The sequence below is a fragment of the Terrapene carolina genome, unplaced genomic scaffold (genome assembly GCF_002925995.2).
Source record: "Terrapene carolina triunguis isolate 2854851 unplaced genomic scaffold, T_m_triunguis-2.0 Scaffold33723, whole genome shotgun sequence".
Lineage (NCBI taxonomy): Eukaryota > Metazoa > Chordata > Testudines > Emydidae > Terrapene > Terrapene triunguis.
In genome coordinates, this window is record NW_020698074.1 from 7,578,112 (window position 1) to 7,603,729 (window position 25,618).

The window sequence follows — 25,618 nt, forward strand, 5'->3', positions numbered from 1 at the left end:
ATATGTCACCATTAAGTTCTATGTATTATAACTTCACAGAGACAAACACTGGTAATGTAACATGGTGTAAACTATGGGGCAAGATTTGACATATCGGCTCAGTAGAGCAGGATTCCCAGTAGTAGAGATGTCAATAGTTGTAATGAACCTTTGACTTATTCCTGTTTCTTTCGTGGCCAAGTCAGTCATACCCTGGCCAGTGATAAGTGTGGGTGGCAGACACCCTTGTGTACTTAAGAAGTTGTACTAAGTAGACCTCTGCTCTCCTACAACTTGTCTAAACACAGAAGCCACACTGGTTTAAAGGTGTGATGTTGCATAGTTTAGCTAAACCAGTGGAACTTTGTGTACATTTAGACCGGTTTAGCTAAATCAATCTAACATCACATCTTTGGTTATACCAGTACTACTCTCTGTGTAGACCAAACCTCAGTCTGCAGACAGCAAGCCCCTAATTCCCTTTCCCCAAATTATCTGAAGCTTGACCTGGGCCTGAGTACTTTGACTTACTGCATAAAAGTTTTAGATACAGTATGCTAATGTTTGAAAATCAAGTAATCATTCCATTAAGCAGTGATGAAAGTGATGGAAAGAGTAGGCCCAGCTAGAGAATCTACTTTTACTAATCATTTAGAGTGCTTTCTAAATTTGAAGTACCATGCAAGCATTAACTAATCAGTCTGCACAACGTCCATGCGAGGTGTTAACCACAGTTTTGCAGCTGGAGACAGCAAGACAAGCTGAAGTGACTTGCCCAGGGCCACCCCAGTCAATCAGTAGCAAAGTTGATTAGAGTTTGGAAACCTCCAACTCTAGACTACATTTCCTGAGATATGGCTCATATTGCTATGTATTTAAATATTCTGTCTCAAAAAGGGATTTATAGGCGAGCTTAGAAAACATGTTAAAAGCATTTTTCAGCACACAGTTGCCAAAGACACTCAACTGTTCGATTTACAAAAAACAGTTCAGGTCTGATTAGATGAAGTTTGCTTAGTAGCAGTCAGTTTGCTATGACTAACATTTTGGATTTGTTCTTTCTAAAGACATCTCCTCCTATATGGATCAACCTGCTAGTGATGGTGAAGCTGGGAAAAGGCTACTGTAACCACAGCCAGGATGAATCGGCTGCCAGATGATGCAGAAAATGCTCAGAGCAGCAGTCGGGGCTCCTGTCCTTCCTTGCAGGATGTCCATTCCATCAACCCAGCACAGCTGATGGCAAGGATTGAGTCCTATGAAGGAAGAGAGAAGAAAGGCATATCAGATGTCAGAAGGACTTTCTGTTTGTTTGTTACCTTTGACCTTTTATTCGTAACCTTGCTGTGGATAATAGAGCTAAATGTGAGTCTTGTTTTTCAAACTTTTTTTAGATTTGTTTTTTTCCGTCAGGGGTTGGTGGGCTCAGAAATGGCTAATTGCCACCATTTCACTCCAACTCAAAGTGTGTACTATCACCCCAGTTTGACATGTTACATCTTAACAAATGTCTTGCCATCTAACAGTCAGTGAAAACAGATACCCATTTAGCTTAGCAGTGGCAACTCTGTTTTTAATCGCTGGGGTTTACACTTCATTATTATTCATTTGTATTGTTAGATCTTTTCTGGCAACACTTGTGTCTTAATTCTAATTATTAACCATGTCAAACTAGAACAAGGAAAGTGCAAAGTACTTAACAGAGAGCAAAGAATCAAAAAGATTCACGCTTCCATGAATTTGGATATTAAGTGTGAATTTCAATCTAACAAGGGTTTAGCTTGTTACCGCGTGACACATTGAAAAGAATATTTTCCTGCATTGCTCATCTCTCCTGAGAGAGATTTCCCCTCAGGGGTGCTCTCGGCCAAAGTTGTTTTGGTTTTTCAAATAAAATATTTTCCTTGTGCCAAGTTTACTCTAAGATTAATTTTTTAAATATATTAATTTTGCTCTTGCTGAGGTCTTCTCCCTTAACTACTTTGATTAATAATCTGGAATGTATCCTCAGAAATATCAAAGTGTCTGTTTGTTGTGGGTAAGCACTGAGATTACTCAATTCAAACAGCTGTTTCTAGGTCCTGGATTTGAAATCATACGAAGAGGTATGTAATAATGTGTAAAGATCCCTTATTCTCAGTATTTACAAGTGAAACATTTTATTGTGAAATTTGGATATGAGGTGACTCTATCTGGACCTTTAACCACATTTTTGAGGAGTTTGACCCAGGAGCAAGCTGAAACAAAAGATTTAATTTCTTAGAGATACACTATTTTGATTGTAAAAGGTGTCAGTAGGAAAACAACCCAGATGAAAAGATTGATCTAGATGAGTGGATCTTTGTGGGAAAGGGGATATCCAATCTTCAATTTTTATAGCTTATGAATATTTTTTAATAAATTACTGTATAAATGGCATTTACCCAGTTAAGATCCATCATATTTTTGCAACTAAGGAGGTGCTCTGTTGGAGGTGTTGGAGAGAAAGGAGAACGTACTTGCACATGTGGTGGTTGTGTCCCAAATTAGATTGTTTTGGGAGGAAGTTATTAAAGAGATTCATTTTATGATAAAATGTTGGCTTCCTAAAGATCCCCTGTCCTGCTTACTTAATGCTCCAGTAAAGGATCTACATTTTAAACAGAATGTCAAATTATTTTGTTTAATTGTTAGCTGCTAATCTTTGTACTGCACATAATTGAAAACATGTGATCCCTCCTCCTATGGAATTGTGGTATAGTAAAATGTGGACTATCCTTGTAATGGATAAGTTTGCGCACCAAGTGCATACACAAGAGAAGCACCAAAAGGCGGATAGACATTTAGAAATTTTGTTGCCCTTTCTAGAGTATTCAGTGGAGGAGGGCTCCCCAGCCAGCAAGGCAGAATCTCTAGCCAGGTTCTTGGATTATTAACCTGATCCTGAATAAGTGGTGTATGATATAATACAGTAATGTTTTATTGTAATTCTTCCTCTAGTAAAAAAGTAAAAAACCCGTCAACCCTCCAACATCACAAGATAAAAAGACAGTAGTTTTTAAAAAAGTTTTAAAATATCATGATTTTTAAGCTAGTCTCATGACTTGGGGGGTGTCCAACTCTTGATTTTTAAACACTGGGTGTTGATGCAATTGATATAGAGTCTGCTGTGTTCTGGCTTCCTCACTGGTGGAAAACTAGTGAGGTTTGGAGACGATGCCAGCCTTTTCATAAACCAGAAAATGTTTCTTGGACATGACTGCCACTTTTGGACCCAGACTGGTTAGCATCACCAGTTGTTGTTGAACACTTGGTAGTTTAATATAAGTAGCAGCAAAAGTCAGAGCGGATTGCTTGGTAGGAGTGCTGGGAGGGAGGAGGAAGAGGAAGCGGTTTTTTGGGTTTTTTTTGCTTATTTGTGTATGACACACTACAAATGTTTTTTGCCTGACCGTATTAACATGTTCCCTTCCTGAGGCTGAAGTACTTACACATCAGGATATTTTTAAACTTTTGGTGCTGTGATTATGTCAAGTGATAAAATGGCATATTAGCTATCTCTTGTTTTTCTTACTGTTTCTCTCCCAACCCCCGCCCCAGTTCTGTTTTCAAAGGCTTTTGTTCAGGCTGGGTAGCATTCCCCAAGTTTTTTATATTATAAACATGGCATCTTTATTAATTATCATAAAGGTGGATAGATGCAAGAGGACAGTGTGCAGAAGAAAAGATTTTTGGCAAGTTGTCTCTGAGAATTGGAAGAGCATTTTGGAGCTCAAATTGAGAGAAGGGGATGAAAGTGTTTGGGGTTGCATTGGCTTGTGTGAGGGATAGGAGGGGATGGGTGTTGATGACATAGTATTGGGAAGCGTCCAGTCTCCCTCTGTTCCCTGCCCTTTAGCCTCCTTTGTCTATAATATCTGTGCTCTCTCCCTACTTTAGTTCTGGTCCTGTGCATATGTGAGGAGTTTAACAGTGCACTCTTCCTGTCAGACAGCCACCACCTCTGTGATTTCAGATTGTGCTACTTTAGAAATTAAGCAGTTAACATAATTGTCTTTCGTGTGGACTTTTCTTTGGCTTTGCAACAACGTACTGTTACACTTGAATGGTTCAGGTGAGAATCCAAACATTCTGTTCCAGCTGTCAAACATCCAAAGTCTCATGAGTCTGGATTGGCAGGCATGTTGTCTTGCCTGGCAAAAGGAGCCTTGTTCTCCAAGCCCATCAGGAGGTCAGACCAGATGATCATACTGGGCCGTTTTGGCCTTAAAACATATAACTCTCTGGAATGCAGACTTTAGGTTTTCCAAATCTTGGATTTAGAACCCACTCTGAATTGTTCATGTTTATCCATACCAATTTTTTTACACTATGAACAGTGTAATAATGGTAGCCATGTAACTTGTTCATCTCTGATACATGAGTTAGCTGTTACTGTGCAAGTCTCATTAAATTCAATATTTGTATTCTATAAGTAATAGTAATCCATTTTTACGAGGTTGTATTGTATTGAATTTGGGTTCTTAATTTTTTTCATCCCCACCTTCCAAAAAAAGGTGTTTGTTTTTGTTGCAAATCTTAAAAAAAAAAAAAAAGAACAGAAAGATTGAGATAAGAGGTGCTTGTGTTGCATATACATCAACATTCTAGCTACATGGGTTTTTTTTCATTGTACTATATCCCAATTTAATTCCAGTAGTGATCATGTGATCAGTCTTATTGTCTGAATAGAGTTGTTTTTCTCTTTCCCATCAGAATGCATGCTTTTAATATCTGTGTTGAGACATAGCCAAAATAAAACTAATGAGGATTTATATTTTAAATTCTGTAGGGATGTATGTTTAATCTTAGAAATAAAATGACCTATCAAACTGCTATATATCTTGCAGGCAGTGTTCCCCTTGTTTCTTCCTCCGAGCATATACATTTTCAATGTATGTTCTGAAACAGCTAAAGTATTTGAGTAGAGTAACTGTAAAAAGACTGGAAAAATGTGTTTGAAAACGCTGCTCTGTTGCCAGGTGGTGACTCTGTTTGAGAAGTCTTTTGCAAGTCATTCGTATTTACCAGACAAATATAAGGCATGTAAGAGTGGCTCTCTAGAGAGAAGAGGACCTAGAGTTGGGTCTGAGCATTCTTGGGGAAGGAATGCTGGGGGAAATCAAGCCTAGAGAGAAGGCCTGGACTGGATTTTGAATGTAGTGTACTAAGAAGTGTGTGAGGAAGCCAAATGCTTGTAGCTTGCAATAGGCGAATTAACAATTCATTGAACTAAAAATACTGTGCTAATCTGGGAAAGATAAATGGTGCAGGCATTTTGTCCTCCTGACGGGCTGTGATTTTTTTTAAATTTAAGATGATCAACTATTTGTTTGAAAAGCAGTTGTTGCTTTTGCTGCCATGAATATTAAAGCAGCAAACATTTCAATTTCATTATAAATTATTTTTTGTCTCTATTTCCATAGTATAGTGCACAGGGAGAGGACTATGGAGACCTGGGTTAGTTTCCTGAATCCCCCAGCTTTAAAATGATGCTTTATCCACCATTATAAAAAACTTTGAGGTTGATAGGTAAAAAGCACGACAGAAATGCGAAAAGTAGACTCATTGGACCCAAGTGCTAGTGAAAGGGACTCCTGCGCTTCACCTTTTCTAGTATGATGGGAATGCTTTTACAGGGTCAACTTAAAATCTTTAAATTCTGAGGTGCTGTCAACAGAAAAGCTAAATACTAAATAAGTATACTAAAATATTGATATCATATTTTAAACTGAAAAATCAAGCCATTCCCTACATACAGATAGGGAAACAGGTAGACCTCAAGTGACCTGCCCAAGAAGTTAATAATTAATACTTGATCTCATTTTAACAGATAAACTCCTCTAAGATTTTATTTAAAATGAGGTAAATTTTTAGAAATTAACTAACTTTTAGTGGGGCCATAAATGGAGATGGCTTAGAGCTGCTTTCTGTAGCTCCATCATGATCATCAGAAAACAGGGGAAGTCAGGGGAGCTAACCCCTGTTTTTGAGAAACTGCAAGACGCTATCTGCTGAAACAGTCATTTAGTACTGGTATTTGTGATAGTGCTTCCCTGTGTGGAGTCAGGAAGTAGTGCAAATTGATGAAGATTTGCTGTTACTGCACTGCAGTGGGGGAGCACTATTGTGTCCTGGTAGTAGACAACAGATAGCACTACAGTAAAGGAGAAAGAGGAAGAGAATTTTTTTTTCCAAGTTATTCTGTCCTGATGCTCTTTGTGAGAGAATTTAAAATAATGGTTTTTTTACATGAGAAAGTTCTTTGGACTAGTCAACTTATGATTGGCAGGGGAATGTTGAGTGAGGTGATGATAAAAGGAGGCTTAACAAAGGGAAAGAAAAAAAGGACAATGAAATAGCAGCAGGCCATTAAAGAGTAGTAGAGAAAATAATCTGAACACAAGGTCTTAATGAAAAAAGATACATCTTGAGAGTAGGAAGATGGAAAGAGAACTTGTTGTCCCAACACAGATATAGCTGGTAATTTTTTATTGGTCTCTTGTTTTACGTTGATAGAGTGAAATAACTTATTCTGATTGTTAGACATGTAAGGAATTTTGGTTTCCTGCCCATGAAAAGGTGGCAAAATACATAAGTCTGACTATGTCTTCCACCAACAATTTCTTCACTGTTCTCTCAGGGTGAGAATTGGGAAGGCAGGCTCAGTAGGCCATACAGTCATTAAAAATAGTAATAATCTTAGACCCATTAGACTTTTGGAAAATGCTAAATGCATTTTGATGGAAAAAAGAACATTTGTAACAATGCCACTCCCCTAATGATGTTTCTAGAATAGTAACGTTTCTGGCCTCTACGTTTACTGTCTAGGAGTCAGGCAGAGAAATGCTTTGAAACCGTTACTTGTACAGTTGAAAATGGCAAGTGTTTTGATTTCAGTAATTTCCCATTTTCTGAAGCTATAAATGCTAAGACTCATTTGTTCTTTTATAGGTAAATGGGGGCATTGAGACTACTTTAGAGAAGGAAGTCCTGCAGTATGACTACCATTCTTCATATTTTGATATATTTGTAAGTATTTTGTTTTAGAATGTCTTTAAAACATGCTTAATGCAAGAACTGGAATTTTTTTTATCCAAAGAGGCCTTATCTTTTATTATCCCATAGTCTGAGTCCTGTGCCAGGGTTAGATTTTCTTGTAATTTAAAAGAGAGGGAAAATGTATTCTAAATCACATCTCTCTTTAAATTAGGGTGTATAATCTTATGTTTGGGCAATATTCCAGAAATAGATCCAGCAGTAGTGAGGGAAGAATTGATCACAGGACAATAGCTGACATCTGTATATATCAGGTTTGTTGCAGATTTATGTATTTCAACTAAAATAGATTATTTTTTTAAAATTTTTATTTAAAATCTATGTTTAGATTCTATTTTAAATATGGATGACTGTAGACATAATGACCCATTTGCTTCCCTCTACACACAGGCACTAGGAACAACAAGGAGTGGGGAGCAGCACCTCCACTGCTCATTCACTCTCCATATGGGTTGACAAAAGCCCTCCACTCTTTTTTTTTTTTTTTTTTTTTTTTGAGACTGCAGCTTTGTGGCAGTGTCAAAGGGGACAAAGTCAGGGAGCAGCATTCTCCACGGCATGAACCATGCAGATATTCACATGCAAATAAATGCTTTTTCTTGTTGTTGGATCAGCAGGATTTGTAGGCTGTGCCCTCTTTCTTTTCCATAACCCTCATTCCTCTTAGGTAATATTAGGCATTTGTTACATACCAGTTGTTCCACCACTGATGGATGCATCGAGACTACTCATCTGGAATTAGTGTAAAATGTTGCTCGCATTTCCACATTGGTGCTGCCTTATACCACTTTGGATGAGATGGCTGTTATGTTCAACTGCTCCAGCAGCCAAGAGTTGTCCCACCATGCCACCTTCAGCAGTGCCCCCACAGTATCTCCCATCTCATAAAGCTAAAAAAAGCTATCTTTTTGTTCATTTTGATAATCCTGCAAATAAATCCAGCCTATAGTTAAAGCTGCTTATGTAGAAAAACATATAACTTGGAATGGAAAACTCTTGATAGGAGACATTGAAATCCATAAATGATTTAGAGCTTACAATTAAAACTACTTTTGCTTCTAGCACAAATGTAATTAATCTTATTCAATTTTATACTTAAAGCTAGATTAGACTCGGTTGTACTTCCAGAGCTATTCTCAGCTTTGATATTTTAATTGCCAAGGGAAAGACAATTCTCTTAAATTTAAGTGTTTTCCTGTTTCAAGTTTTTTGTGAACTTTTTTTGTAAACTCGTTTGAACAGATGATGCTTTACAGGTAGCCTGGTCTCAAGTAGGGCCCTACCAATTTCACGGCCATGAAAAACGTGTCTCAGACTGTGAAATAAGCCCTTTTCCGTGAAATCTGATCTCCCCTGTGATGCTGGGAGTGCCCCAGCTCATAGCTGCGAGTCCTGGCCGGGGAGGGACAGGATTTGCCCTTCCCCTGCACAGCCACTCTCGGGGGGAGATCAGAGCCACCTCTGGGTGCCTCCCCCTGCTACAGGAAGCTCTGGGGCTGGACGGCAGCCCCGGAGGTTCTTGCAGCCTGGGGAGGCTTGTGGAGATGGGTCTGAACTCCCCCTTGGTGCTGGGAGCACCCCAGCCAGGGGCTCCTAGCTGCTAGTCTTAGCCAGGCTAGAGATGGACAGGACTTCCTCCTCACCTGCACGGCTGCTCTCGGGGGAGATCAGACCCATGTCCGGGTACCTTTTGGGTTGGGACCCCCACAGTTTCAACACCAGGAAATTTCAGATGTAAACATCTGAAAATGTGAAATTGACCAGTTAAAAACCTTCTGGCCAGGAAATTGATTAAAATGTACGGTGAATTTGATAGGGTCCTAGTCTCAAGGAATGAGCACAGGAAGGGAAGATTGGGAACTCTAATTCAGAATGCTAATCACACCTGTGCCACTGACTTACTCTTTGGCCTTGGGCAGGTTGCATAACCTCTCTGTGTCAAATTCTTCCATTGTAAAATGTGGATAACTGTGTGTCTGGAAAAATTATTTACATAGATCTTTGAAAATGTCAAATGCTCAAGACTAATTTTTGGACACAGAAAACAAGTAAAACACATATGAAAAATTGCAGGCATTCTGTAAAGGGAAACAAATAACGATGACTAGTTATATGAATAGTTGTAAAACCTTTATTTCAGTAAACCTTTTAAATTCTTCAGTTACAGAAATCATTGTATAAATATATTCCTCCCCATCCCATCATTTGTAAGGTTAAATATTTAAAATATACCGACACAGTAACCCATTAGGTATTTGGCAGATTAACTATCTGAAAAGCTTAAATGTTCAGGTCCTGAACTGTACAGAAGTGTACCAGGTACGTATGCAGATTTAATGTACTTCAGCTGGGTGTCACACTGGTGCATGCTTGGAGACCCTTATCTTGCAAATATTTATGCATATGCTTAATTTTAGTCTAATTGACAGCAGTGTTTTATAACTGAGAAGCCAAAATGTTGAGTTTATATCTTAATAAGCAAATCCACTTTCAAAGCTTTCCTAATAACCAAATTCCTTTCTTTGTGGTGTCCTGTTCATTTACATTACAAGCAGTTGGTATTTTCAGTCAGCTGAGTATCTTGCTGTTTTTTATACATTTGGAATTAACCAACAATTTTTTTCTTTTCTCTACAGCTACTGGCAGTCTTTCGATTTAACGTGTTAATACTTGCATATGCAATGTGCAGACTGCGCCATTGGTGGGCAATAGCTGTGAGTAGTAGCCAAGCACAACAGAGTTAACTAGAAATGGGTCAAACTTTGACAAATTTTAGATGGCTCCAAATATTAGTATGTTGAGAAGCATCTATATATAATAAAATAAATGTAAGAATGTGCAACAGGTAGCATGCTGAACAAATGAGTCCTGGTCTTGAAAATTTTTCTGGTCGTTATTTGGTATACAAATAGTATATGGTAGTGACTCCTGAAGACCCACTTCCGTTCTTTGAAGAATTCCAACTATCAATTCCTTTTTGTGAAAATGGGAGGAGGTAGATAGACCCTTTCCCCCCCCCTTACACTTTCTTATAATGCTCTAAGCTGTGGTTTGCACATGTTGCTGTATTTGCCATGCCACTTCACAACCTCTTGTTCCATCTGACTTGGTTTCTTTAGACCAGAGTTTGAAAAATCCAGTTAACCATTGGAAACTAGGCAGCTTTATTCAGGGACGGTTGTGGGAACGGAGAACGCCATATTGATACCAAAGTTACTGTGCAGACATTCAATTACATGCTGCCGCCCCAAACTCTTGAGTTCATGTGTTGTACTCACTTCCACTTTCCTGAGATTTTAGGCATGTGTCACTGTGCTCATCTTGTTCTATACTCCGGTTCAAAGTGCTGCCCATAGGCCCCCTGTAAAATGGGTAATTCTTAAGGATTTTTTGAGTGTATTGGAGTAAAATTCATTAACACAGCTATTTCTGTAACTGATATGAAGAGGAGAGGGAATTTAACACATTTAATGGCTCTGACTCATACTTCCATCCATATGGTGGTTTACAGTGAATACTGCAGGCTGTAATATAATAAAGCACCTAGTGCTGGCTCATTATACACCTCTACCCCAATATAACACGACCCGATATAACACGAATTCGGATATAACGCGGTAAAGCAGTGCTCCGGGGGGGCGGGGCTGCGCACTCCAGCGGATCAAAGCAAGTTTGATATAATGCGGTAAGATTTTTTGGCTTCCGAGCACAGCGTTATATCGGGGTAGAGGTGTATTGTGGATCCAAGAGAGCAGTTTTTTCTATGTTGTGCTGCTATGTTTGTTTCATTGGCTGTGTTTGCATTTCTATGTAGAACGTTTTCAAAAGGGGCAATATACAATATGTCTTGCACTAGACTGGCTCTGAGCCTGAGTCTCTTGATTCAGTAAAAGTACATTGTCATCTTGCCACAGGTGTACATCTAATAGAAATTGCTGCTGAATGTGAGGGGACTAGTGATTTTTTATTCTAAAATGTGTTCATCTCAAAATCCCCTTGCCTATAATTTTGACTTGTAGATTGCATCTTCCATCTTTACACAAGGGGCTGTGAGATAGCAAGCCAAACCCATCACAAGTGGTAAGCATTAGAGGAGATACAAAAACAGATGGGGAGTTTTTCTGGAAGAAGTGAATCTCATTTTAAATCTCCTTTGTTCTCATCAGAAGAGAACCACATGGTTTGCTGCAAATTGGTATTACTTGGAGAGATGTTGGACCATTGTGCATTAGCAGAGCTATGTAGTGAAGGATGCATAGTATCTGTTCACAGTATGTATAGGTCAAGTGAATACCATTAGCCCCTTGCTTTCATTATCACAAATTTCATTCACAAATTTATTTTTATTCTCTCCTATTGCACTTAGCAATCCCCCCCAAAAATCTTCCCCAAAAAGACTTCACTATTTATGCCACTTGGAGTATTTTGCTAGGTTGTTTACCCAAATACAGTAGCTATATAGAATCATAGAATATCAGGGCTGGAAGGGACCTCAGGAGGTCATCTAGTCCAACCCCCTGCTCAAAGCAGGACTAATCCCCAACTAAATCATCCCAGCCAGGGCTTCGTCAAGCCTGACCTTAAAAACCTCTAAGGAAGGAGATTCCACCACCTCCCTAGGTAACCCACTCCAGATTCCACCACCCTCCTAGTGAAAACGTTTTTTCTTGTAGTGTGGGGCCCAAAACTGGACACAGTACTCCAGATGAGGCCTCACCGATGTCGAATAGAGGGGAATGATCACGTCCCTGGATCTGCTGGCAATGCCCCTACTTATATAGCCCAAAATGCTGTTAACCTTGTTGGCAACAAGGGCACACTGTTGACTCATATCCAGCTTCTCGTCCACTGTAACCCCTAGGTCCTTTTCTGCAGAACTGCTGCCTAGCCATTCAGTCCCTAGTCTGTAGCAGTGCATGGGATTCTTCCATCCTAGGTGCAGAACTCTGCACTTGTCCTTGTTGAACCTCATCAGATTTCTTTTGGCCCAATCCTCTAATTTGTCTAGGTCCCTCTGTAGCCTATCCCTACCCTCCAGCATATCTGCCGCTCCTCCCAGTTTAGTGTCATGAGTGTATATGAGTGTTTGATTCTTTAAAATGGCTTGCAAAATGAATAGCAGGATAGGTGAGTTGGTATTTGGAGTAAAAGCTGTGTTTATTTTTTTCTGAAGTAGGTATAATATCTTTAAATGGGTGGTGATTTACAAAATAAGGTATTATCAATATGTAGTTAAATTACAATTTATAATAACTCAGTATCTGCACAGTTTCTAAGTTACCATCTCTGCTGTGTCGAAATAGATGAGTACCCCGGTGTTTTGAGGCATCCAAATTAAAATGGTTACACCCCTGTACAATCTAATTTGAGTTGAAGTTTCAACATCCTGTCACCTCAATCTTACTAATCTGACCTTGTTAATTGTTGGGTAAATTTTAATGCGATTGCTGTGACTTTGGATTTCATGCCTTAGTGATTAATAAATTACTGTATTGTGCTGAGAAAGTAAATCCACAATTTATAAGTGCAGTTTTAACTATTTTTAACTGTCTTTTGCAGTTTACAACAGCAGTGACCAGTGCCTTTTTATTAGCAAAAGTAATTCTCTCAAAGGTACATATTCAGATCAAATTTTAATTTATTTATTTAAAATCATGGTTTTCTATGAGGAAAAATGTGGTGTTTTGTTTTTTCAAGTTGTTTTCCCAGGGTGCTTTTGGCTATGTGCTGCCCATTATCTCCTTCATACTTGCCTGGATAGAGACCTGGTTCCTGGATTTTAAAGTGTTACCACAAGAAGCAGAAGAAGAAAACAGTAAGTTTACTTCTTATAGACACCTCAGTTATTGCAGTCCACCTCGTAACTTTTTTCTGCCTTTTAAGATAGAAGAGTATTCTCCCCCGTCACACTCAGAAACTGCTAGTGTATCTGATTTTTGAGACAAAGTTTCTAGCAGTGTATCTGATTCTTGAGACAAAGTCGGGGAGGTAATATCTTTTATTAGTCCAATAAAGGATGTTACCTCAACCAGCTTGTCTCTAATATCCTGGGGCCAACACGGCTGCAGTAACACTGAATGTCTTATCCTTATCTTTTCTCCCATCGTAAAATTTCTATACAAAAGGAAGTGTGTTTTGTCTTATCTAGTTCAGGAATGCCGAAAATACACATCATGGGAGGGCCACATTGACAACTTGTCATGAACCCACCAGCATGTCTTATTTTCATATATCTTTACATCTTTTAATAAAAAACATTGCATGTAGCTGGGGCAAGTAAAATTTTTGGCTGGGTGAGTGGAGTGGGGTGAGGAGCTTAGCTGCTGGCTCCTTCTCTTGAAGGGAGCAAAAGAGTTCACAACAGACCAGATGCCACTAGTTGTTTTTGAAAAAGGATGGGGAAAGGAGTGAATAGTGCTCCTGGAGCTACTGTATCAGTCATAGTATGGGACCAGCACATTCTATAAACCGCTGCTCCTTCAAGAAGAGGCAAGTGAGGGGCAGAGGAGGAGCTTGGAGCGTAAAGACTTCCTGCAGATTTATGGAGCAAAGGTAGAGGGATTCATAATTGATTTTATTTTATTTTTATGGTTTTTTTGGTAAGGGATAACATTAATTGGGCAGGATCTTGAAAAAGTGCACTGTATAGTACAATGAACCTTTTGTATTTACATAAACAATTTAAATCTGGTCTGAAACAAGTGACCGTAAGTGAATGTTTGCCTCTAAGATCAATACATCTTGATAGTGGCATCAACAGTGGAACTCAGTTTCTCCTCACCAAAGCACGTTACAGTTAATCCACCACATTGGAGCACCAAATCTTTTCACCCTCTCAATCTCCTTTCCCATCCAAAAGAAGATAATTAAATTAGAGGGGTTTGTTTATTTAAAAAAACCCAGGACACTAAATAGGAAAATGTAACACATCATTTTTTGCCTTGCTAATTAGCCAGTTATTTTTATTCTGTCACTTACATCACACAGTATCCCAGCAGCTAAGCAGTCTGGTGAATTCAAAGTCAAGCATTGTTTTAAAATTAGCAGTCTGGATTTTTAAGTACATCTTTTACAATGAATACTCATAAGTGAAGAAAAGATTTGACATGTGCAACCTACATCTGTTTGAGGTTCAGTTCATAGAAATTGTTGAAAAACTAAATGTTTTTTTCCATTTTTGGTGGGTTAAAGGAGATAGTTATAGTATTGTTCTAAAGGAATCTTCTGTTTTGAAGTACAGTGTGCTGTTGTCTGAGCTACTAATATTTTTAAAGAAAATAGTTTGTTCCCTGGTGTAGAGCACTGTTGTGTCGTTACTTCAGACGCTCCACAGGACTCTTTCCTTGTATTTGAGAATTGCAAGTGCTCAGTACATCTTGGGATTTCTCCCCAAGTTTGTGGTTGTATATGTTCTGTGTTTTTATGTTTAATATACAATATTAAATCTTGCTACAATAGGAATTCTCTATAATCTCTATAATTACACCACTTTGGGGAAGAAAAATATAATATTTTTAACAACGCCTTTGCTGCGTAGAAAAATAGTTGGGTGTTCTAAGTTAAAGCAAGAATTATGGAAAGTACAGTAGTTTTCTTTTTCTGTATTTTAAAAGATGGAATGTAGGATACTATGATTCTAGATAAATATTTTCATAAATAGGAACATGCATATGCATGTTCCTATTATAACTAGACATGGGCTAACCACCTGGATAAAACTACCTTGATCCATTTGAACAAAACCCACATTTATTTTGAGATTTGAAAAAAATGAGATTAACTCTTTGTATTATATTTGATTCTCACGCATGTCTGTATTTTGTGGTTCCTGCTAAAATATTGAGAGAATTTCCAGACATGCTAGAAGTAAAAGCACTGGAAACCTCATGGGAGCTGCTTCTTGTAAGACTTTCAGAACAGTCTTGTAAGCCAAGAAGTGCAGGTAAACATCCAAGTGTTTGGTGCTTCCCTGCACTGAGCTGCCTAATTTTGAGGTTTACCCATCAGGTGAGATTTTAAATGGTATGACCCATTTTTAATTCCTCCTTTGTTTTTATTCTCCTAATGACTTATCACTTGTGATACCCATTTTGGTCTCCATTTTCCCACTTGCCACTAATATTTGGTTTCTTAGATTGTTGCCTCCCAAGGAACTGGTTGGCAGAATAAATTGCTATCTGCAAATAAGTGGCTGAGATGGAAAACAAGGTTCAGCTCTGATTAGAAAATAACCTATTATCACACTATATTTGTCATTTGTTATTTCAGTGTTTAGTACAGTTTCAGTGACAGTAACATTTAAAAAAACAAAACAGGGCAGTCCCTATGGGACAGTAAATAAAAGATGGGAAATTTGAATTTGTTCAAGTACCAAAAAAAAGTATGGAGCATTCCTGCATTGGCCTGGGAACGCATTAAAAGCCCTAGTATCTCTTCCATATTCAACACCTGCAATTCTGAGACTGGCTGAATGTAAATGGAACAAATGGCAGTACTAGTCCATGCAGGCTTATTATGCATGATTTTTCTTTCTTTGCTACCCCAAAACTTGAATTCATTCCCATAAGTAGAACTTAGTTAGCAAGGATATATTGTATTGCCTGGTGGAGTGAACAGTTCAGACTTTAGAAAAAGAAATTTTTTTTTCTAAACTAAAGTGGTATGATTGGCACAAATTAATAACTAGAAGGTGTTCCCTATTTACTGGGTGGTATTCCCTTCAGCCTTACTCAGAATTGCCTATCCTCATCATCAAAACAAATAGGACTGTCTGAGATTCAGACATTTTTTCCCACACCACTCTTTGCTTCTTGATTATGCATAATCCCTCCTCCCCAAATCCCATCCACCAAAGAGTAAGTCCTAACTTTTTATGAATTCTTTTGTATTGAAATAATATCTTGCAGTAACACAACTTACACAGACCACAATGGAAACTAAACTTTCTATAATATAGTACCTTATATTCCGACTGATAGTGGTAACAGTGATGCACATTTCTAATTTCTGCTTTTCTTAGGGCTCTTACTGGTGCAAGATGCGTCTGAGCGAGCAGCTCTTCTTCAGCCTGGACTCCTCTCTGATGGGCAGTTTTATTCTCCTCCTGAATCTGCAGCAGGTAATTTTGTTCAGAGTGTGTATGCAGAGAATTATTTTCTGTTGCTGTTAGGTTTCCTGCAGATTTCCCCGAGAGTATGTCTAATCTAAAGGGCAGTGACACAGTAATTTTATAGTTTTGGTACCAGAAAAGGTGATTTTAATTTATCAGCGTTCGATCTGATTCGATCAATTTGCAATTTACGCTTCCCTGTTGTAATTTTTGCTACAATACGTTAGGCACTTGTTGCATGTAAAATTCCACGTAGCATTTTAACACTGCAGAAATAACAGACTTATCCATTGCTATAAATCTTTATAATATGAAGTTATATTTATTTTGAAATATGTCAGCTGGTCAGTCTGACACTTAAAATAATCTCAAAAATCCTTTTCTAGTAGTGTCAATAAATATAAAACCTGTTCTTTAGATATCTGGTTTTTAGATCTGTTTAGTTAAATAAGTTCAGAGAGGAGATATGATAGTGGTATATAAAATAATGAATGGAGTAGGGAAATCCGAGTCCTATCATCTTGCTTTTGTATTGTGTATGACAGTCAATTAAACTGAAAGGCCAACAAATTTAAAACAGATCAGAACTTGAGATCAAGGGGTTTCTTGCTCTCTTGTCATCAGAAAATCTGAACAGAAATAAGGGCTTGTCTACACTACTGCTTAAATTGATGTAACTTGCGTCGTTCAGGGGCGACAACTTACTTTCACTTAAAGCGGTGTCTATACCACACTATGTCGGCAGGAGACACTTTCCCACCAACATAGCTTCTGCCTCTCATTGAGGTGGAGTAATTATGCTGATGGGAGAGTGCTCTCCTGTTGGCATAGCACGTCGTCACCAGACATTCTACAGTGACGCAGCTGCACTGATGTAGCACTGTAGTGTAGACTAGCCCTAAGTGTTATAGATAGATAAGGTGTAAGCATGTTGAGTTTTGTTGAGGCAAACTTCAATTGCATCTTAACTAGGCCTATGGTGCACCTCAGTTGGGTCAGTGTAAGAAGTGACTAGACACAAGCCAGAAAGAAACAGCTTTACTATCTGATTCAAGGATGAGTTTGCAAGGAGTGCAGATACACTGTCATCTGTTTACTTGTAGAATGAACTACAGCTGAATTCTTTAAGAAACAAATATGGAACCCCACAATACCACTCTAGTCATTTTTCAGAATAGGACTTCACTTTCATGCTGTCTGTTCATACCTTTTAAAATATGAAATCAAATCAAATATCGTCATCTGCAAAATATTATAAATATCTTCCTGCGATTTTGTAAGGTGTGCTTTATAAAGGTATACTTTGGCATTATTTTTTACAGGTTAATTGAGTCCCTACCCTTACAGTTCCATTAGAGACTCTTCACAGCTCTCTGTCCTGTCACATGGGGGGAAAAAAACAAAAACAGTTGTCTCAGATTTCTGTGAGGAGCTCATCTGTCAGGAATCTGGACTGCTGGTCTTTTTACACTGTTGAAGATAGCTGGCTGAATGGCTTTTGGCACCTAACAAAACACTTCCTGGAAGCAATCCCATCTCAGTCCCTCTGCTGCTATCTTGCTGCTGCAGCGGGATCAGAACAATGCAGTGGTCACCCCAGTGATTGGAGTGAGCCTGGTCCTTTCTGCGGCAGGCCTCTTCCATGCTTGCTCCAGGGCACCTACGGTGTTCCTTGGATGTATTCCAAGCCATTAAAATTAAACCCTGAATTTTTGGAAATCAAACTTTGGTTTGTGCTATTGAAAGTGCAACAAAGAGGAGAAAGTCTTTGCAGTTGTTCATAGCTGTATTCCTGCACTAAGGAAATCTACATAGAATGCTTCAGTTCTCAGGTGCTTTGAGGTTGTGTTACAGGTTAGGAAATCTTTCACTGGGCTGAGAGAGGCTTGTACAGGATTTAGACAGGGTAACAAAAGCTTCAATAACCAGCTGTGGGGTGGAGGTACCTGTAATAAGGAGCAACAACCTAGAGGTCACAGTGGCAATTTCTGTACGAAGGAGAAACTTACATGGGGAGATCACATATCCACTTTTTTATAACTTTGTATTGGTGATAAATACAGTATTTTATGTCCATAAGGCTACTATTGACAGTTATTTTGCATGTTATGTGGAGGTTAATCTAGAAGTATCACTCAGGAGCAAAAGTGCAATATAATCAAGGATGATCTTGTTATAATGATGATATATTAATGAAGACGGGATATTAACTGCTGAATTTAGTACAGTATAAGGTTAAACTGTTTAGCAGCATAATATAATAAAGATAGCTGTCGTATAGTTCCATCTAGTGGTGGTAAGAGGCATTAGGACAATGTAGAGCACAGAATAAAACAGCTAATTGCTCCTGTACCCATATACTGAGTCACCTGTTTCAGAGTGGTAGCCATGTTAGTCTGTATCAGCAAAAAGAATGAGGAGTACTTGTGGCACCTTGTATCTGAGCGATATCATCTATCTAGTAGGTTGTAATTCTGAGACATTAAGAATACAGGCTGAGTATCGGAAGTATTGCATTGTTACCCTTGTAACCTTATTTTGAAATCCACAATGCTGCATTCTTTCTTGCCTGTAGAATCATGGAAAGATGCATAGAGTAAAAATAAGTCATACAGATAACTTTAAATCAGAAGATTATTTTAGAAAATTATAATAAATATCCACTGGTCTAATGTGGCTTCTAGTAGATTTTGAGTAGATTGGCAGAAGTAAGCAGTAGTATCCAATCTAGTGGCAGAAAAACAGAGTTTAAAAAAAAAATAGGGATGTGCTGTCCAGTCTACTGCTACAGACAAGAGAATTGGGGTTTCATAGCAACCTTTGAAACTGGGATTTTTAAAGGTCTGCTGAAGTGTATACTCATTCTAGAAATGATCCTTACTGCTGTCATGGATTCCTTAGGTTGTGTGAGCCAAGATTATTGCACAACCAGGGGATCTTTGCATTCTTCCATTCCATCCCACAAGCTCCCTGTCTGTCATCTTCCCACCCCTCTCTGTTTTAGGGACTCCCCCCAACCTCTTCCTGATAGGGATTCTGTGTGCCCCATGTCTTTATCCCTCTATGCCAGGGTCCACCATTCTCTCCCATAGCAACAGCTCTGTGTGCATCCCATACCAAAGTCCTTCCAGTTTTCCTCTTCCAAAAATTATGTGCTCACTATTCTTCTCTCCCCCTATGCCAAGTTCCCTGGAGGGTTTTATGTGAATCTCCATTGTCCCCTCCACCCCAGGGGCTGTGTGCATTTCCCCACCTGCATGCCCCCCATTCCTCTCTATACCATTATGATTTTTGTGGGAGATGTATCATTCAGGGTGTCAATATGTTACTGTATTGGAAAGACAAGCAGAGGTTAGATAGGGTGTTATCATGCTGGAAGGCATTATGGGGTGCCAGCAACCAGTTGTTTGACCTGTGGACTATTGTAGAGGTGCTTAAAGTGTTATCCCTCATTTTCCCCATTCTGGTTTTCCAGTTTTCCCCAAAATCAATAGGGGTCTGGCCATTGATGCCTAGAACATTTCTTGAAATTTTAGAATTGAAAGATATTGAGTTATGAACAGAGAAATGCTGTCAAGTGGAGTATAAGGCCTTTGCAAGCTCAGCCAATAAATTTAAAGTCAGAAATAGTATAGGCAGTATCACTGGAGATATAAATTGATGACCATATTTTTCATTGTCAATGAGGAGAGACTAAAAAGAGAATGAAGAGCAACACTGGGATATAATTAATGTAAGAGATAGTAAATCGGAATGTTTCAGTGTATATCTAGGTGGTGGTCTAGAATGTCACAAAGTAGTTTGCAGTCCATTGGGAAAGCTGTGCAATAAACATAGCACAGAAGTTTAAGGGACACTCATAATTGAAAATCACACATTTGAAAATTCTGTACCTACTCTTGCTAAAAGTAAAACCAGTGATTATTGTAACTACAAGATGGTTTAAAAAAAAATTCTCTGTTTATTTCCTTTGTGCGTCTGATAGCTTTACGTATAGTTCCTTTCAACGCTCCCCTTGCTAATCAGTTTTTTCTATGCTAAAAAGACAAACAGGAGAGCAGAAAAACCCTTTACACTTTTTTGTTTTAAATTTTTAGGGTTTGTCTACATGGCATGGCCACATGCACCAGAGGGGAGTAAATTCTAGAGTGCTCTAAAGTATTGCACTCTGCCCCATGTAGACCCTCCTGCCTCGCTCTAAAAGGTTCCTAATGCGTGTTAATGCAGTACTGTTTCATATGGGACTACATCAACATGCATTACGAACCTTTTAGCGCGAGTCAACAGGGTCTACATGGGGCAGTTAGAGTACAACACATGGGAACACTTTACAGTTTACACCCTTCTGGTACTGTGTAGACAAGCCCTTGAAGGGTGCCCTAGGGGAACATGAAATATTTTTAAGTTAGTCCTTTCAAAAATGTAAAGCTGTGTCCCTTTAAGAGGAATAGCTCAGTTTCAGTTTACTGTACTTACAGCCCTTTTATCTTCAGTAAGCAGCTAATGGTTGCTGAGTAACCATTGCGGTGAGAGCAGGTGCTAACTGAGCCAGGCAGCAGTTAGATTTTTACAGTTTATTTTAAATTTCAACTTCAAAATAATGGAGGCAGTTGAACCACGACAAAGAATTTTAAAATTCCCTCCAGGCTCTTTGGCTTTTTACCACAGATTTCATGTGAAAAATACAGCATTATTCTTGTGGTCCACAATCTGGCTTTAAGATAGTGGCACAGATCTCCAGAGTAAGTTTCCCAGGCATTTTTCATCATAAACAGTTACAAACAAATGAGATTCTCACAGGAAAAATAACTGTTCAAGACACATACTCAAAGCTGGAATGGTTCAGAGGCTGAGAAATTTCTCACTAGCCACAGGCAGTGTTCAGTGCCAGGTGTGGTGGGGACAAAGGAATCTATAACTCGAAACATAGCTACAGAACTTCTATTTGCTAGTCCTCATCTGACCTGTTTAGTATCCACACAGCATTGGGAGGTCCACCTAGTTCTGCTAATATAGTATTGTGCCTTAGTGAGCTGACTGAGCTGTTCAGAGTATCTCGTGTCAGTTAGTGAGAAGAAGTGCTGCATGGGAGGTACAGAACTGTGTCCAGCTAAGCCATTTCATCTGGGACATGCCAGCATATTTGCAGTAAAGGCAAAGAGATGAGGTCCAGATGAAGAGATGGCAAGCTGATGATGGGAGACCAGGAGAGGGAGATGCTTGAGATGAGACTGATAGACAGTGAAGGTGGCCTTCAAACTTCCAGAGAATTAGCTCTAACGTTGGTCTTGTTTCCTCTTTTCTCACTTGGTCCAAACTAGGACCTTATGTAACAAAAAAGTATAGTTTGCATGCTAGGCTACAGATTCTTCCTCACATTGGCTTACATGTTAATTAATCTAGATAGCAACATTTTGTTTTTTGAGGATTGGTCTAGAAACAGCCTTAAAGTTAAAGAAATTTTTTTTGGATGATGGGATGTGTAATTTAAAGTCAGAAAATCTCCTCATCAATGAATGAATTTAGAATTGTAGCTTGTCACCTAGCTGGGCATGGTTACAGAACAAATTCTTAGCCTCTGGAAAAACCTTCTGTAGGCCCATTCACCCTAATCGTATATGGGATGGCACAGTGAGACAGAATAAGGGTCAGTCAAGTGGACTTGCCCTGTTGAGTGGGCACTAGATTCTGAAGGGACACTCCCTCCAATATGGCACAGTAGGTTGAGGTTCTAGGTGGGGATATAGAAAGGGCCCATCACCACTCTAAAGGGTGGTGGTGGGGATATAGAAGGGGGCCACCACAACTCTAAAGGGTTTATTGATTATAGATGAGTGTAGTACAGTGGTTTGAGCTTAAGACTGGGAGCAAAGATCTCCAGAATTCTAACCCCATCTCTGATACTAATGCATTCTGTGATCTTGAGTAAGTAATGTAACCTCTTTGTATTCCTGTCTCTAAAATAGGGTTAATAATTTACCAGTGGTGGTCACAACTGTCCTGTGATAATTCTGATTAGTTCAGAAATGAATACCATTATTTCAGTAATGGTGTTTGGATTACTAATGACCTGATGCTTACAAAATACTTTACTTAGGCCTTTACTAGCGTTTCCATTTTACACTAAAATCTCTTATTTTAAATTAAACACCGACAGACCCCAGTCGTCGGTGGGCGGGATCGAACCCGGGATCTCTGGAGCTTAGTGCATGAGCCAAAAGCCATATGCCTCTTAGCTAAGGCTGCAGAGCAGACTCACTAATTTCTCTCTCTAAGTGGTCTCGGTGCCACTAGCTGGGACAGAACACCACACCCAGGAGGTGTGTGGGTTACATACTTCCCCTAGCTGAGAAAGCGCATCCCAAGCTTCAGAGTCTTACAAGTGGGGGCTCGTTCAGGATTTCAACTGGGAACGCCAACAGACCCCAGTCATCGGCGGGCGGGATCAAACCTGGGGCCTCTGGAGCTTAGTGCCTCAGTCTCTACTGCATAAGCTAAAAGCCATATGGCTGTTAGCTCAGGCTGTAGAGCAGACTCATTAATCTCTAAGTGGTCTCAGTGCCACTAGATGGGACAGAGCACCACACCCAGATGTGTGGGTTACATTAGGAAAACCTTATCTTCATAATTTGAACAGATTTTTAAATAAGGACTCTGAGTTTCTCTTACCAAACTAATAATTTTACTCTTTTCCTGTTTAGGATCTGATGAAGAATCTGAAGAAAAACAGGATAGTGAAAAACCAATTGTATAGCAACTATGGGAGATAACAGGCAAGTCCTTCTTTAGGGAAAATGTCTCTTGCATAAAAAGTTAATGTTTCTTTTTAATTTCCTTCCATTTAATCACCTAGGAATTAGCCACAATCCAAATGGTTAACACTGTTGGAACTGGCCTGTTTCTAATGTCTGAGCTAGCTGTTACGGAGCACTGGCAAATATATCTGACTGCTGAAAGGGTGAATTAGGACCCACCTACAATGAGTTCTGACTATCCCAGTTTTTCTCTTCCTGGAGACAGCAACAGATGAGGTCAAGGCACACTGGGTACTCTGGTAGGGTCTGAGATGAACGATCATGGAGCACATGAAAGGAAGTGGGCTAGCAGCATGCATGCATCTGTTGGCCCCCTGACATTTCTCCTGTTTCTCGCTTTAGAGGATGGGGAAGGACAAGAAGTTAGAGGATCTTGTGTGGAAGAGAGAAAGGAGTAGAAGTTACTTGAGTCCTTTCTCTTAGGTCTGGCCTACACTTAAAAGTTAGGTCAATGTAGTTGCTGTGAAAAAATCCACACGCTAGAGCGCTGTAGCTGTGGCACCTGCACTCCCCTCCCCCATTGTAGACACAGCTAGGTCAATAAAAGAATGCTGCTGTCCCCTGGGGAGGTCAAGTTCCTACAGCCAGGGGAAAAACCCCTTTCACTGCTGTAGTATCTATGCTGTGGTGCTACAGTGGTATAGCTATGGTGCTGTATCTGTAGTGTAGACATGACAAGTGTAGAACATTGGGGGATTCTGCGTGTTAAAGTGCTTTAAACAACAGAAAGAAGAGGGACAGGAGAACATATCAGGGTCAGGAAAGGGTTTGGCTACTTGGTGTATTCCTAATGTTTTATATGTTACCCTCTCTTAATACTTAGTACAAATTATTTTCTTACATATCAATTTTATTAACTATTGAAGAAACAGAATTCTTTCTATATTATTTCACAGTCGTCTTTCCCTCAAATGTGCTCACTGTACTAAAACTGATATTGTTTCTATTTGATGGGGAATTAATCCTCTTAAGAGGCTTAAGTTCCTACCTGTCTTTTTTTCATAGCTCATTTCTGATTTTTATATGAATAGTAATGGGATATTGCTCTCTCTTTTTGAGCCTCTCTCTATCTTAATGCCTCTCTATGTATCTTAATGTCCATTGTCTTGGATCAAACTCTATTTATTCATCTTGACTTTTTTTTTATCTCTTACAGAGTGAAAATCTGATTCAAAGGCCATTAGGGAATTGCTTATATTGAAACTGTAATGACAATGTCTGCAGTTGACTTATTGGTGGAACTGCTAACAAAAGAATTTATTTATTAGAGAACAAAGAGGAGTGATTCCCGTGTACTGTAATACCTCACAAACTTGTTCTGTTCACATATATATATTAGACTGCCTCATGGCTGTTATGAAAAATTACTCAATTATTCATATTGTATTCAGTGATTCTTGAAGTTGATCTTCTAACAGCTAGGTAGCTACTAGAAAGTGTTGTGCTTGTGTAACTAATCAGTAAACCTGGTAATATATTGAAGTAACACTTCTGTATGATGGAAGTATATTTAATGATTGTTTGAATTCACCAGATAAAACTATTTTACGTTGTGAAATATTTGTCCTGTTTATTTTTACATTTTCTTTTTTTTTTTTAACTCCATGCATTTTTTTTAATGGACTTATGCACTCTTTGTAAAATAAAGAAAAATGTTAATAAAAACAATGTGACATATTGTGACATGTTTGTCTGTCCCTTCACATAGTAAGACGACCTTTTCAACCTCCTTGTCTCTCACTGGGAAACAGAGGGTCTATGTTGACTTTCATTTTTGTATAGATGTTGTGGGACATACACGTAAAGTTAATTTATTTCAGAATCCTATTTGTTCAAGCAGGAGGTAGATGTGGAATTTATTCTAATAAATGTTTTGGACAAAGTTTTCAGTGCAGATAGTAAACAACTCTGTTTTGGTGAAGAGTTTCAGGAAATGAGCTTCTGCAATAATTATGTGGATTGTGGGAGGGTTGAAACTGTAATCTACTTTAAAATGAAATTAAGGCCTAGCATATGAAAACTATTCACAGACAAAAAATCTATTCAGTTTTTATTGATAGTCTCCTTTTTAAATAGCATTAGCCAGAGAAAATAGGAAACTTTAAACCTATGGGTGTGATTTTTGGGAGTCTCAGTTTTGGGTGCTCAATTTGGGACACCTCAAAGGGGCCCTGATTTTCAGAAAGTGCTGAGCAGCTGCACTTAAGGTGTCACAAATTGGCTACCCCCAAATTACTAGTTACTTCAAAATCTTGTGCCATTTGTTTGTTAATTTTAACACCCAGGTGCATAACAGACATTCTCCTATACCTTATTCTGTGGGTGTCCATGCTTTACTCAGGGTTTAATGAGTAGCAGGTGACCTGTGATATGATAGCAGTAGTTTCAAAACCTAGCCACACATTACCAAGTAGAAAAACAGTGAAATAGTAGCTTTTTTCACAGCTCTATAACAGCCATTAGCAGATCATATTTCATCCAGAGTTGCATGAAGCACTTACTTGAGGGGGAAAATAATCCACGGGTAGTTGCCATAACATGTATCAGGGTGTTTTACATTATTCAGGCTTTCTGTGTAAGAATCTTACTTGTGCTCTACTGGAGGAAGTGACTGTATGGTGTTTATCTCTAGAAGTAC

The 25,618-nt window shown here is 38.9% G+C and overlaps 1 protein-coding gene across 1 annotated transcript; it reads left to right on the forward strand.

Moving 5' to 3' along the window:
* Positions 1-1,030: 1,030 nt before the first annotated feature.
* On the forward strand, positions 1,031-24,607 carry LOC112109074 (STARD3 N-terminal-like protein). Its single transcript, XM_026663538.2, has 8 exons — positions 1,031-1,344; positions 6,952-7,029; positions 9,693-9,770; positions 12,616-12,669; positions 12,754-12,871; positions 16,076-16,174; positions 22,867-22,938; positions 24,137-24,607. Exons 1-7 carry the CDS (start codon positions 1,120-1,122, stop codon positions 22,917-22,919), a joined length of 705 nt encoding a protein of 234 aa, XP_026519323.1. The 5' UTR covers positions 1,031-1,119; the 3' UTR covers positions 22,920-22,938; positions 24,137-24,607.
* Positions 24,608-25,618: the final 1,011 nt, after the last annotated feature.